This window comes from Lepidothrix coronata, unplaced genomic scaffold (assembly GCF_001604755.1).
Source record: "Lepidothrix coronata isolate B3197 unplaced genomic scaffold, Lepidothrix_coronata-1.0 Scaffold14, whole genome shotgun sequence".
Lineage (NCBI taxonomy): Eukaryota > Metazoa > Chordata > Aves > Passeriformes > Pipridae > Lepidothrix > Lepidothrix coronata.
Genome location: NW_016690194.1, coordinates 6246078 through 6261903, shown reverse-complemented (window position 1 = coordinate 6261903; position 15826 = coordinate 6246078). Strand labels below are relative to the sequence as shown.

General features: G+C 37.0%; 1 protein-coding gene across 2 annotated transcripts in view; it reads right to left on the bottom strand.

The window, feature by feature from the left end:
* Positions 1-270: 270 nt before the first annotated feature.
* The window catches only part of DAPK1 (death associated protein kinase 1), a 90428-nt gene continuing 74872 nt past the window's right edge, over positions 271-15826 (bottom strand). For both annotated transcript variants that reach the window (XM_017806273.1, XM_017806272.1), the window contains 8 exons: positions 15467-15544; positions 13226-13448; positions 10768-10956; positions 8786-8983; positions 6343-6481; positions 4960-5080; positions 3294-3482; positions 271-2671 (listed from right to left, as the gene is read on the bottom strand). In XM_017806273.1, coding sequence (XP_017661762.1) covers positions 1439-2671; positions 3294-3482; positions 4960-5080; positions 6343-6481; positions 8786-8983; positions 10768-10956; positions 13226-13448; positions 15467-15544 — 2370 coding nt within the window. In that variant the 3' untranslated portion in view covers positions 271-1438. The remainder of the gene's footprint in view (positions 2672-3293; positions 3483-4959; positions 5081-6342; positions 6482-8785; positions 8984-10767; positions 10957-13225; positions 13449-15466; positions 15545-15826) is intronic.

The following is a 15826-nucleotide window of genomic DNA, read 5'->3' as shown; positions in this document are numbered from 1 at the left end:
CTGTTTTAGTTTCCTTTGTAAAAAAACACAAAGAAAAAGGCTATGTACCAATCTGCTTTGCCTTGCCATTTGTCAAAATGAATGCAAATCCCTATGCTGCATGGGGACCACCTCTGGAGCTAACAAATAAATAAATATTGCTGCAGTGTACTAAGATATCCCTCTGAAGTGAAACAGGAGGTTCCCAGAGCTTCAGAAGGCAGGCAATGCCTCTCCACAATCGTGACTCTAGGAAAAAAGAAGGTTCAGTACTCTTCAGCAACAGAATACGATCAACTAAGATGCAACAAGCAACAGTTTATTTGTAGAAAAGTCCTTTAAAATTTTACTACATTGTAAGATTAGGGAAAAATAGTCTTAATGTATGTACATACAATATATATAAACAAACACATATCGCACCATGAAAATTACATGCTTTTTAGAACAGAGAATGGGTCATATTCCCTCATATCAATTTTAAAGTTATCACTGCAAGAAACCTTGCTTCCTTTTTTTTTTATCCCCATCAAAGTTTTCAAGTACAGGAAGTAAGTAACGCAGGATCTAATAGTAGAAAACCTTTGTTATACACAAATTACAACTGACAGCTAGACAATATTATTCTGCAGTATCCAACACTTGTGTTTTTTGAACTCTGTAATGATATGAACTTTTACCTGAGGTGCATGGAAATAATGAAGCATGATAATTGGCAAGTTTAAGAGATTTTCACATTATGATTTGACTGTAATTGAATTTGATTAGGTATCACATGTCTATACCCACAGTACTGGCACAGGAATGCTCTGTGTGAGTCATCACCAATGTCTTAGAAGTGCAGGAAAAATTAACAGGCAAGCACCACTTGCAATGATAAGCATGCAGACAATTTAAGTGAAACAGAGGTAGCATGTTCTTGTAACTCCAGCAGGGTCATTCAAATCAACTGCACCCTCCCTTCTGCAAAAGGCACTCGCTTTTTCAGCTAAAAACAATGCGCTTAAATTTGGTCAGATTGATCACAAATGGTGGATTTTGCTCCTTAAAAATATTAAAAAATTTCAAGCAGCGGACACAGTGAAAAGAAAAAAAAGGGTGTAAGAAATACACATTTAAGGTAATATGTGCTATTATTCTCCCCCTACCTTTTATGGGGAGAATTATATAAAACAGTTGCAGTATATAATCCAAAAGTTAAGACTTTCCAGTTGAAATGGCAGTATTAAGCAGCACATTCTGTATCAGGAATAGCTTTAAACCACCAGAAGTACAACAGTCTTTTTAATAAAGAGCAACAATTCACAGTTAGGAGCAGAAAGGTTATGCACATAAAAGGTGGCACTAGAGAAGGATCCTTTGACGTAAAATCTCATAAATTAGTATGCACTGTAACTCTTATACTGTATCTTTTATCCTTTCAGCAGTTTAAAAGGACGTCCATGCAAAACACTTCCTCTTACCGTGACACTACAGAGCTAATTGAGTTATAAGATGTGCCGCTGTTGCAACTGGAAGCATAAGCCTCTTGACCGTTAGCATCTAAATTAATTTTGAATACAGAAGATGCCTTCAATAAAAAATCTGCTGCATCTCTGCGACCTAATTCCCTCAGCTTAGACATCAGGATACCTACAGTACTCTCAGGTGCATTACTCCATTCCTGCAGAAGGGCATGAACTGGACTTGAAAGAAAGTAATTTTGTGTTCCATTATTTGTATTGTACTTTGCAACAAGATCAGGGAGGCCCAGGTTCATGGCCAGAAGGCACCAATCTTTGCCCATAGGATCAGGTGGATCCAAAAGTCGACTTAATTTTCTCCTGGTAAGTAGATTCAGATCGGAAACATGAATATCCATTCCTAGACTTCCCTGGGAGTAGACATCAAGACACCCAAAACACAGTATACTGCTAAAGCTCTCTTTATATCCTCCCATAGTGTTAGTTAGCGATGTCTCCTTTTGACTCTGTGCACGGAAGAAGTCTCTAGGCTGGTAGACCATTACTGGCTCATGATGTTCCCTCAGCTGCTGAGGACTAAGGTAGTACTTCCCAGTCAGAAGACCTGGTAAGGTTGTTGCTATTAAGTTATCAATGGTGCTGCACACAGAATCCAGAAGTAAACAACACTTGATCTTCTCTGTTTCCAGTCCTCTAACTTGGACCTCTATACCCTGACCGTGATTGACTAGCAGCACTAAAAGCTCAGTTCCGCGATTCATAATCTTTGATCCGTTTACCCACAAACGTATATCAGCATCTCCCTCTGTGCTCTGCTGATGAATCCACCTGCATAGATTCACCTGAACTTTATGAAAAATTCCACAAGGAAATGGGGTAAGATGTTCCACAGGAACGATTCTAACACCACCATAAATCAGCACTTCATCCTCCTCATCTGTCCAAGACCTATGGAGATTGTCAGTCTTTATGAGAGCAGGAATATCCACCATTGCTCCACTACTAAGGTCCCTTGCACAAATATCCATGGCATCCAAAATCTGTATCAGTTCTTCCACGTCACTATCTGTCACCAGACGCTGGATGTCCTCTATAGTGTATCGGCCTCTATAGTGATGGAGGGCTTTTGGGTTCTCCACTGACAAGATTTTTCCAAGGACATTTGAACAGAGCCAGCGAGGATCCAGAAGCACAACATCTTGGACAGTTTCACTCTGCATAATGTTTATCTGTTTATAAATATGAAAGTTACTGTTTACACCTGTATTACATACTGTATTACAAGGTAATAGCCCACATTCTCTCCTTCCTAACATTTCTAACATAACCAAATAATTTGATTAACACTGCTCACGGGAGAAAAACAAACAGTGCATTTTAATATCTGGCAAGTGCTCAGAAAAAAAAACCAGATTTGGTTCTTGATTTCCACTAGTAATGGAATGATTAGAGCCCAACAGCTGGAAAGCCTAGTCATGCTCTGCAAGCTGTTTATGCAAAGGTGTTACTCTACGATTCAATTTCTAATGGACACACATAAATTTCTCATATGCAGTGAACACTTCATTGAAGGTGATGGCATATGGATCCTTTCTGGGCATTTTATATTCTTACAGCTGTAGCTATAAATTGTAATTCTTCCTGTCTCAAAGAGATTATGTTGAATGAAATAGAAGCCAGAAGACAATAATAATAACAAAAAGCATTAATAACCAGTCTCTACTTCTTATGATGTCTTAAGAGGGAGAGAAAAACCCCCAACTTCAGACATTTGCTTAAACTCATAAAGCAATATTCTACCAGAAGAGTACCTTGCTAATGAAGAGATTCAATTTAGATAAAAACACTTACCTCTCCTATACTATGCAACTGCTGTGCAATATGCCGTAGGTCGTTTTCACTTGCTAGGGGATTAAGATGTTCCTGTACATCATACACAAACTGCTGCAAGGACATCAGCTGGTTGGGTCCATTAATTTTTCTCCATGAAGGCAGTGTGGAGATTATTTTTTCACAGAGATGAGTCATAGGTGGGCAAGTCTTAAATGAAGCACAGAAAACATCCATTTGAGAATAATGTTACTATTGGTTTGGTGCTGATGGTTTTGTTGTTGTTGATGATGCTGTTGTTTTTGGTTTTGTTTTTTGAATGGTAGTCTAATGCATTCATAATGTATATTTAGACCTAAAGAGTTCCCCTTGTGGTGGACCTTTATCATCTGGCATTCACTTTCCGCAAGATCAATTTACCTCTTCTTAAAAAAATGAATTCCAGAAACCACTTTTTCACTGAAATAAGCAATCATCATCATGGCTAGGCTTCGCGAACAAAGATTTGGGAAAGGTTGAAATAAGCAAACTTTCCTAATAACACCATGAGTTGCCTTCATGCATTTTTAAGTTGCTCTTATTACTGAAATTATCAAAATTTATTTAAAATTTGTAGCCATAAATACCTCTGCAGGACCAATTTACTTCAAAAGGTGAGAAAGCACGGTACCAGACAAGGAGCAAAAATGGTACTTTCATGTATTGACTGTCTTAGACTTCACTGATACCTTCTTCCTACACTCTCAAGCCACAGCATGCACTTCTTATGCAGCAAAACCCTTTTTAGATTTCAAGCCAGTGATCACAGCTACAATAAAGTTTTTTCAGAGAAGGAAAGCCTATTAAATCAAGAGACCATTGGGAATGTAAAGTAGGCTGAATTTTGCATAAAACTAAATATTTTCCTCAACCCACAGAATGAACTCAGTAATACATTCATTTTTAATTAACTTTAAAAAATACCTATCAGAAGTAGCTGCAGAAAATCTTGTTAGTGTGTAACACAACTAAGAAGGTCCTTGGTATGAAGTAATAGAAATCCATTTAGCACAGGCTACATAAAAATTTGACTTGGTTACCCTTAGAATGGAAGTCTCTGTGGATTCATGATGCTAACAGCAAACCATGGTTACTTTACCTTTGGTCTCATATACATATACCTACACATACATATACAACTGCAAAATTTTTCAGTTAAAAAGGCAGTTAAAAGTTAATACATATTCATTATCTTCATAACAGTTGAGGAAACTGTCCTACTCTGATGTTTAATTTAAGAAAAATGTATTTGCCTGAAATATATTTATAATATATTTCTTTGTTTCTCTGTAATACAATGCTGATTAAAAAAAAAGAACAAAAAAGGGCCAATGCTGGAATCCAATCACTGCCAATCAAAATACAAAACTATGACTTTGAACTGAAAATCTCAAATTGTTTTCTTTCGGTAGAGAGCATTTTGGTGACCTGCTGAAAACAGCTACAATTTTCAAAATAAAGACTGAATCTTTGATGTCAGGAGTTTGTTTATCACCTGACCTGTGATATTTTTAGCATGCTGCTAAAAATATTGGAACAGCACTTATTTCTAGATGCTTCATAATGTAAGTTCAAAATTTACAGTAAATTATTAAACATGATGTTCACATTTTGGCTGATCCAACACAGGACATAGGACATTACTTACAGAAATTATCTGGCTTCTTATTTCTTGCAAGTAATTTCGGAGAAGCTTCATATCTTTAGACCCTGATGCTCCAGCATCCAAGACAAATAACTTTTCTGAAATTTGCAAATCATTTCCAAATCTAAAAGACAAAAATTATTGTTTATTTAGTCTCAAATCCAGTTTATTTCTTAATACAGTTGTACTTCAGTCTTAAATTTCACAAGAGATATTTTTCTTCAAGGAATGATAAAGTTATGATTGCGCTAAGATATTTTATAATAACAGACAGCATAGCTGCTTCTAATTGTCTTGAAAATAAGCAAATATTGAGAGAAAATTATTTTCTCTCAGGATGATGGCTGGAGATGTGGAAGAAAATTATAACTGCATCACATGACTTGGAAATACAAACCAAAATGTTTTACTAGAGAAGGGATTACAGGAATTAATTATTTTTAAGGTCTTAGTGTTTGTTGCTTTCTTTCTTCTTACTTTAAATAGTCCAGTTGTCATTGCTCTTGACACCAGCTCTCTTTCTCACTTGCTTTTGACTTTTCAACCACACAAATCTGTTTTCTGAGTTCTGAAGAGATTTGCATTTAAAAGAATTCCAACACCAAAGACTACACACAGGTATTTTCTATCAGTTTATTTCAACAGATCAAGATACTGCCCTACCAGTATTGTGCTGGAATTCCTACATCTGTTTCTTGTACAGTCCAGACAAGTGTCTGTGCTCACAGGTATGAATGGTTTCTCATAGCATGTGCTACCCACTTGTGTGCTCACTGTGAACACAAGTTATCGTTACTTTAACCAACAGCATGTTCATGAAAAATTCCCTATTTCCATCTACCATTAGTACGTGCTCCAGATATTTGCTGAAGAATGCTGGAAGTTCCCCTAACTTCTAGGTACCTCTTGGATGACCTTGTCACCTGTGTGACTCTGTAATGTCCAGCTTTTTGCAAACTGTGTAGGGAGTACCTCCAGGCCTCATTTAGGCTTTTTTCATACCTATCCCTAAATCACTTCAGAGCAAAGCGTGGTTCTCTCGTAAAGTTGCCTCTTTTGCATCCAGAATTTTTAGCTGAGAACTGCTCACTTTTCTGAGACTGTGCAAAACCTGGACACCAGCACATTAGAAAGAAAGCTGAATTGGCCCTTTGGATGTACCCTAGTGTTTACAGGGTGAGACTTCCTAAGCCACAATTCATTTTGACAACACTTGGCTCATTTTAGCGGTAAATATTTCAATTTTAGCACAATACAGGCTTCCTGAACATATTCAAAATATCATAACGCTTAAGCCACATAAAAACCTTTTACATATGCATTTTGGTATTTTTTCTTTCCAATTAACATGTTTAAACACTACATATAAATGCATTCCCCACTTACCTGTTTTTGATTTCTTTCAACAATGACATGTCTTTGTCATAGTAGAACTCTCCCCCAGTAGGCCGAGGAAGATTCACTATGTCAGCATGTGTGGCAACCAAAACAACATGCAGGGGTCTTTTCAGCTTTCCACCAAATGCTAGAAGAGAAATAAGAGGACTCCCTCACGTGAGACATGCCTATAGAGATGGCTGTCTTACTGAGTCAGAAAAGCAGAAATACATTTTACATTCTTCATATCAAGCACTTTTATGGTGGATTTACCAACTCTAAGCATAGCCATTAATAGTGTAACTGCTGGTGCTTTGGCTATTATCTGCTTATAGGACTGTCTATATATTAATAGCTAGGCTATTTGAATAACATCAGATACAGTTATATTACATTAGTTGTTTTTTTTCCACAAAACCAGTAATCAATAGCACTAATGATACATCTATTAACTACAAACTATGATAGTGTGAGGAAAAAAATATTCAGAAATAACAGCTTTTTGAAAGGGTTTTGCATAATCTTTGGATGGTCCTTAATACTAGAGTTGTAGAGTAGAGGACTGTAAGTAGAACACAAAATGTCTACAACATTCATATGTTAATATGAATGCTACTTTGCAGTACTTACACAAACAATGACCTCTCACTTATGTGAGAGTTAAGTAGGAAAGTCTGGCAGAAACCATGAAAACGAATGAAAAAGAAAGAAAGATACAAATGGCATGAATGAGGTGACAGTACGGAACACAGAGTTTTCAATCTTTTCTCAAACTGATTTTCCAAAAAAGAGAAGACATCATTAGACTTTTTTCAAAAGAGACAATACACCCAATCCTGCTGTTTTAGCTTGAAATAAACTTCATATGGGATAAATATGGTTACATCACTGCTCAGTTCTCATCAATTAAGAGCTACATAATCTTGATTCGTTCTTAAAAATCCACATTTCCCCAAATCTCTGCATAGCACTTCCAGGTGAGTATTTTGTAATTATCTTTTTTTTTTCCTTTTTTTTTTTTTTGGCCGTTAAAGGACTTAGACAAAATAACTAGAAAATAATTCCAAAGGTTTTAACTTTTCTGCTAACATCAGTTAATAGATACTACTTGAGAGATCTGTAACAATATAAAGCTGCATGGGTGCCCAAATTGAGCTGATCAGTATGAAGACAGATTTAAGCAAAGTATCTAAATAATCCTGATAATCAGATCAGCAAGAAGAAAAAAATAACTGAAATTCTGACTCTGAAGAACTAAGTTTCCTTGCTAGACTGATGAGCCATGAAAAACTTTCAGCAACTGCAAATTAACTGTACTTGCAGCTTTGACACTCTTCTGCAAATTTCTGAGCTTTTAATTCCAGAGTCAATTGATTGCTGGTTAGATCCAAATGCTCATATTGTGAAACTCATATTGTAAAGAGAAAATAAAAGAATACAGTGCCTGAACTGAAAACTGAAGGTTGAACTTGGCTCATTATCATTATCTGGTTGAGATAATGCATACAGCTTCAAGCAGAACACAGAAAGAGTGAGGAAATACTCTTTGCACTATGTAAGTATTTAATACACTTGTCTGGTGAATCCCTAGCAGTGTTACAAATGTCCATGAGTGCTGAGTTAGGCCCACTGTCTGGAATAATCTTTCAGATCACAGACCCAAGATGCATGTCAAAGCTTGGTTAATCCATGAAACTGTCAAAGTCTGCCGACCAATATTCAGCTACAAACAGTTACATAGTATATATACACCTAGACTAACAGATGTTTTAAGAAAAAAAGTTAATTGGTTTGCCTGCCAAGTGATGTTCACTGTGTTAGAAACCTTGAATATAAACCAAGTAAAATTACTCAAACCCTGAGCAAAATTGGAGAATAGGTGAAGTTGAAATTTACAAGAAATGTTTATTTCTGTACACCCTGATGCACCAAGAAGTTATCATATTTGAAGTCCAAATACAGTTCTAGTTAAACACATTAAAGTTGCACATACTGAAGGGTAATGCTATTTTACAATACTGTTCTGTCCTGTTCTCACTGACAAGAGTCACAAATTTATGCTGAAAACGCTGTTAACTGGGACTAGATAAAAGCAGAATTTAAGTAATGTGTTGCTTTAAATGGTTCCAACCCTCTGAAACACTCTTCCATACAGCTTATCTGATAAAAACTTGATCTGCTATGTACAGGTCTAAATTCCAGTGCCACAAGAGGTTGCACTGAACCTCATGACCCTTTATAATTGGACTAAGTAGGGTGTACAACTCTTCTGGCTTCTTCCACAGATAAAATTAGCTTTTTGTAAGAAACCTTGTGTAAAGTTTGTTTCAATACATGGGGATGAAGACACATAACAGCAACACAACATGGGTGATGTACAAAGTTGCAGAGAAATACAAGAAGCTTTATTCTACAGTCATTTAATACTTCATTAGCAGGCAGAAGAACATACCTATTGGCTCCTCAACTGGGACCAATGATTTCAGGAAATTGAGCCAAAAGGTCACTTGGTTTAATTGGATTTCATAAGGCTCCTCGAGACTAAAAAGCACTATGTGAATTGCAGTGTGATCATTTGCAGCAAAATAATCATAACAGCAGAAGTACACAGGATTCCCAGAGAATTCCCAGATGCTGAAATCACCAACTCCTGAAAAACAGACACCAATTAAGAGATCACACTTCATCAACAAGAAACATCTAGCCAGCGAAAGACAAACAAGAGTTAATCTGAATTAAACTTTCACAAAGATAAACCGTATGCATGTGAGAAAACAAGACTGCAAAAGCAATCATGAACAAAGGGAGTAGAGTTTCAGAGGCTTAGAAGCTGGGTCCTCATAATCTGTTCCTCTCTCACATTCCTCTCTAGGACATTCAGCTGGATGCCACATGGAAGCACCTGTGCTATATGCACGCAGTCTTATGCATTAAATTGGGCTTTGCCTTGCACAACAGCAACAGATGTTGTAATTGCCTTGAAAATCAAGAATAACAGTTCCCATTCTTTTCCTGCTCACCCCCAGAAAGTTTTATATTTTTATTAATTTTTCTTCTTAACATGACACTGCTGATGTTAAAAACAGTTGAGCACATTCTCAAAGAAGCCACTTTGCTTTACAGAGTTTACTATTCTCAGTGCATTGGTAAACCAGGACTGAAGAATCACCATGCTAAGAATCCTAAAAGCCCCATGCTTCTTTTTGCCATTTCCTTTAGCTTCAGGTGATAAAAGTATTAGTCCGTTCCACTGTATGGCACTTCCCAGATACACTTCACATCATGGTGAAGTCTGATGCACCTGTACTACTTCTAGTTAAATAAATGCTCATTAAGATGTGCCTCAAACTTCTAGAGGGAAAGAAGCCACCAGTGTACTGTTATGAGTACAGATATTCAGAGTTCACCCATGTGTACTCTTTCATTCTACATCAAGATAGCACAGAGAAAGATATAAGAAAACCCTTCTGACAGTCTGTCACAATTCTGTTCCCCTGCAGAATTTGACATGGTTTCAAATTATACCAAAAAAAGAAATTAGCCTGGACAAAGAACAAGCTTTAGCTACATGGCAAACTCTTCAGCATCTAGAATAAATGTTTTTTGTCACTGCATTTGTTACTGTGCATATATTGCATTCATAAATAGGTTTCTCTCTCCAAAATAAAAATCTTGATTAATACTAACTCAGCCTCAAAATTGTATGACACGCATTTTCCTTATAATGAAGAGATCCTACTGGGAGAGATATTACCACCTATATAAATAACAGTTGGTATGGCTAGTGGAAGATAAGCACCATTTGTGTGATCAGTCAAAAGCCATATAAGTACTTATGACAACTTCTTTGACTGATCTCTCTTTAGTTGAAACCTGCTAACTGTTTTCAACTGCAAAGCAGTTAGCTTCCTCGGAAAAAAACAAATGAAATCAGAAGCTCCACTCACCATGACTGATGAGCTTCAGGGGTCACCAGACATGCTCTAGCCCTGTCAAGGGGGGCGGAACAGTAGGTCCTTTGTATAGCTGGGAACCACTTAAATGGTGAGGACACTTGGCTTTACGGGACCAGATTAAATCTGATAAAATTCCCAAAGGACATAGAGGTGAAAGAACCTTCACACTAGCAGTCACTTTGCCAACCTGCTCCTGTTATACCAAATCCCTCCTTTCTTCTCCCCCATTTACTCATGTCAAAAATGTTTCTATGTGATACTATGAAGATTATGACACGAGTGATTATTATGTATACTAGAGCTACAGAATATCAGGCAGATTTACTTTCTCCCTAAACAAATCAAGTCCTTACAGTGTTGCATTGTCAAACACTACTATACCGGGTCAGATTTTTTCCCACTTTTATTTTTAAAAACAAGCAAAATGGCATAAACTATTCTGCAGCATTAAGGCACCCCAGCCTAGGACTCTGCTTACCATGCAAGCACGCATTTTGAATGTCAATGGCCTTGGTGGACTGGTCATCAGCAGAGAAGTGAGAGTGATGAGCAGGTGAAACGAAAGTTCCTAATACTCCTTTGGTCAGGCCTGGCTCAAACATCATACTGCGGCTTCTTACGCTGACATTTTCACAACCAGGATACAGATTCGTAATACTTACTGAAACTGGGTCAAGGAAAAGAAAATGAGATTACAAACCATGTGAAAATCACTACCAGATCACTTCAAAACAAGTATGCAAGACATAAAAGCAGATTAAAAACCCCAAGGTGCTCTTCAAAGAAAGGAGATGACTGTGAAGCTGTGAGCATATGCAACTACATCCTTATTCTAAATGATTAAAAGGAAAATACTAGACTGATCCCATACAGCACTTACATCCATTAGCAGATATACCACTGAGTGGGAAGGATAGAAAAATCTGAATTATATGTGTACAAATGGTTTCAATAGTTAAAGTTCTATATTGCAAAAATATACTGGTGGGGGTTTTTTAGCTAAGGCTGCAATTTCATAGCATGGTCTATTATTATTGACATGGAAATGTTACGTATTCATATCGCTGATTCCTGTAAGTAATGATAAAAAATATCACTGTGTAACAACTGTTCCTGGGGACGTGGGGAAGAAAAGCAGGCCCCTAACCAAAACTGTTTTACTAATAACCAATATTTTTCGTTCATGCTTAGTTCAGATTCCCAGAATGTAAATGAGAAGTGAAAGGGTTTTTTAACTGACCTGCACCATCTAGTGGATAAGGCAAAGATTTCTTTCCTCCACTAGATGGCAAATTCTAATATTTGGGTTTTACTATAGAAAGAAATTACCTGTTAGCAGTAAAACTATACTTTCATGTTTGATCTCCTACTGTAATATTTAAAATATTTGGGTTCTCGTAAATAAATACAGGGTAAATACACTTATTTTTACAGAATTTAAAAAACACATAAACAAATAAATAATGTGATCAAGTGTAGACCAAGTTGTGCTGATTTAAATATTTATCTGATTATGTCATTCAACACATAACATCATTTACATGTTATGTAATTATTTACATCCAAAAAGAACATCTACTGTAATAAGCAAAAAAGAAACTTCCAAATGTTAAAATAACACCATAGTAGCTTTGTTTGTATAGAACTGCACAGCTTTCTGGCTTTATATCCAGGTAAGCTATTTTCAAGTCCATGCTTAAAACTGACCATTACTTCTACCTTGATTTGCCAGTGTGACTGGCAGTCTTTCTGATTTTATGATGGTGTGAGCACACAACACCTCTCCTTTTGTTCTCTTACCAATCAACATTAAAAAAAAAAAACAATCTTCAGTCAAAACCTTCCTGCAAGTTCTTTATTCTGATGTCACAGATGTGAGCCCCTTGTATTAAGTAAACAACAAATGCAATAACAATCTCTGTGCCAAGGATCTTGTCTTATTAAGTCACTCTGTGAATGCCTTATAGCTTCCTTAGGTGACTAGAGAGAAAGTAGAGATGAAATCTACTGCTACTACTGTTCTAACATGACTTAAAAATGATGAATGAAACCCAAACTTACAAGTATTATCCAGAAGTTGTTTTTTTTTTTTTTTTTAAAAAGGCAACTAAACTAACACTTATATAATAAGACTACTAAATATCAGTTTAAATTTGAGCTCCTCGACACACTTAGCTTGTATACATTGCGCAGCCTCTCAGATTAGAAAAGGGACCTGGACAAACAGTTCACTGCTCTTTCCACTGTCCTTCTGTGGGTTTTTCCAAAGCTGGGTACACGCTTAAGTACAAACCTAACTAGTTCCTCCTCATCTTGTAGGTCTCCCCACTTAGCACAGGCCAACTGGTGCTACACAGGTAATATATTTCCCTAATATTTCCATATATTTCAGTTTACAAAAAGGTTCATCTTCACCTTGTTTGGAGATAACTTTAGACACCTCTAACCAGGCTAATTCAATCCTGTACCTTATGGAAAAGCACTCCAAAGCATCAGAGGAAGTTCTGAATCCTATTATTACTTAAAAATCACAAAGACGTAACAATCGTTTCAATTTTGCACACCATTTATTGAAGCTCCTCCAGCAAAAAGGAATCTGGTTATGACACAGGCAGTTACAGCCTAGGACTTTTGGTGAAAAATAAACACCATGTTTACAAGTCCTGTCCTCCACTCTCCAAGTTCACTTATGCAGCATGTAAGCAAATAAAACCTTAACTGCTCATGTATCCAACACACTTGCTGGTCCTCTCCCTCTTATTTTAGGTACAAGCCTATGCACAGAGAAGTCAGTCCCCTCTCTGCTTTGTTCTGGTTTCTTACATACTTATGCTGTCCTGTCTTTTGCAGTGCAGCCAACAGTTCTTCCTTAGGAGCTACAAGAGACTAAGAGGAAAATGTTTTATCATGCAAATGTTTTCTCTTCAAAACCATACCTGAAGGTTTGGAAGACAAAGGAGATGGGGGGAATCTGCTTGAGCTTGTGGAGGAAAGCCTTGGCCTACGTCTTCGGAAAAAGCTTCGTATCAGGCCACACTTGAGAGACTCCACAAGAGTGGTTTTCCCAGCACCAGAGTGTCCAAACAACTTCAGTTTGATTCGAGGTTGTGGATTCTGTGTGTGCCTCAACTGCTGGATAAAAAGCCCCCGGTGCGTATCCTAAAATTTAACATAAAGAAGAAATCAGAACATGTGGCAGGGAACTTCCGCCTCCATCAAACTCAAAACACAGGTACTTTCTTGCCAGACTGATGTTCATCTGGTTCATCATGCAAGCAATCAGTTACTGGCAGAAGGGCAATGACAGGTAGACAAGACAAAGCTCAATGGTCTCTCTCAAGAACCACCTGGAGGTTTCATGAAAATCACACATGTTTCATGAAAATCACATGGAGAGGTCAAAGGAGGAAAAACTAGCATCTTTCAGTACCCAGTCTCCTTACCATCAGTCTCAGCATAACCAATATCCATAATCTTATATAATATACATGCAGCACTGAAGAATTTTGCTGGGACTTCTATCACCTGAGTAATCCGAAAACTTGATGTGCATTTCTCCTCTTCTTTACCTTTTTCTATTCTTCTCATATTTGGGAGAATTTTAAGGAAACACAGAAAAAGAAGAAATGTGGAAGAGCAAAGGAACTAGCTTCATCTGTCCTTTCTTCACTCCCCCATTGGGAGCTGAGAGAGAAGCTCTGTTGCTCTGCATTTGTACTGAATTTAACAGGTAGGATGAATCATTAAATGAGAGCCTACAGCCCCCCTAAATTATAAGCATGCTGCAACTGAGCTGAGAAATTTGACAGAAACAGTAGTGCATAAAATTAGTTTGTTAATGCAAACTAAATGCAAATACTGCGCCCTCACAGATAATACTGAATCCTCCACAAGAGCCATTATCACAGTAGGTTCCTGATGTGTGTGCTAGTAGAGACAAAACTCTTCACAAGCACTGAAAATGAAATAAGTGTCAGGTATATTCTGTACATTGTATATTGACCATTCTGTGTAGTACTATTGGTAGTTTGATCTAATCCATTGATTTCAATAGATCAGATTCTCTGTTGCAAAGTATAGTCTAATGAAGTATATGGTTACCACACATTTTTCCCACATATATATAGATAGGCCTTCAATAATATACTCCGCTATAATATAATATAATCTTATCAAGAAGAGAATTACAGTTACTAATGTCTCTTTCAAAAAAGATTTTCTGATCTTCTCCCTTTGTTCTAGGCCAGTTTGTAGTATTTCTGTATTTACACCGTGACTAAACCACAAATTTACCCCCCTGCATGCAGACACAGGTAAGGATTTGGTGTGAGGATACAACTATACAAAATGGAGTCTGTTACAACAAGTATTTACAGAAGTTATCATTGCAAAGGAAGCCTGAACTTTGCACTTTCTCACATCTTCACAGATATATATTTTACAATCCTACCAAGTATAGATTTGCTGGCAGGCATAAGAGATTCTACTTCCACCTTGGCAATGCCTGGTGCATACCATCTTTTATTACTACTCTGAAATGGTCATTTATTTCAGTTTTCCACAGACCCATCAGCATAATTATAACACAATTATTTTAATTGGTCTGGCTCTTGCCTGTAATCTCCAGGCAAGTAGTCTCTGAACCTTTCCAGCATGAATGATGCTACCTATCCAAATAATCAATGCGTGTCAGATGTGGCAGATATACTGCCTGACAACAAGCCCAAGTCAGCTTTCTGTTCTAGTTGTCGGGAGATTTGGATATACTGAAACTGCAGAATTAAAACATGACATTGGGAACGTATGCAACTATTCCATACGGTATTAGAGTTTTCATAAAGGGCACAAACCCTTATACTGCATAAGCTTAATCTAAGTGAAATGGTGATGGTGGGGAAATAAGTCATCTTGTGGGATGTGCTAATTCTTAATAGTTTATTTTCCACTAAACACCTTAGATGCTTTACTAGGCGTTCTCAGAGACAAACAGATATAGATCAGTGGTGCAGACTTGCTTAGCCACCTTCTTTAATACACACACTCCAACTATTAAAAATATGAAAAGGATAAAAAAAAAAGACACAATTCCAGTAAGGAATTTTGCAACAGCTTTTTCGAATGGCTCATTAGTATCTTAAAAACATGAAAATATCAGTTAAAATTCATGCATTCCCAACCTTTTTAAGTCTTGCAAGCAGATTGGCTACATGTTCATGTTGCTCTGCTCTGGCGAGATCTTCTGCTGTTTTCCCATCCTGTTAAAACACAAATTATTAGTAGCAGTTCCTTCCTTTCGCCCACAATAAAAAAATTGTGTACAACATCCTGTAGCTGCTCAACACAGTAACAGAACTGCTGTCAGATGCAGATGAAATAGGGAGAAGAAAAAAAAGTCAATCAACAACCAGTAATGATTAAGCCCCACCAGAACCCCTTGCGTTTTTTTAATTTATCAAAAAAACCTGTGTGCAATGCAGAACAATAACATTTCTTTTACAGATTGGCATCTGGATGCCACTGTAACAAGATACTTCGAA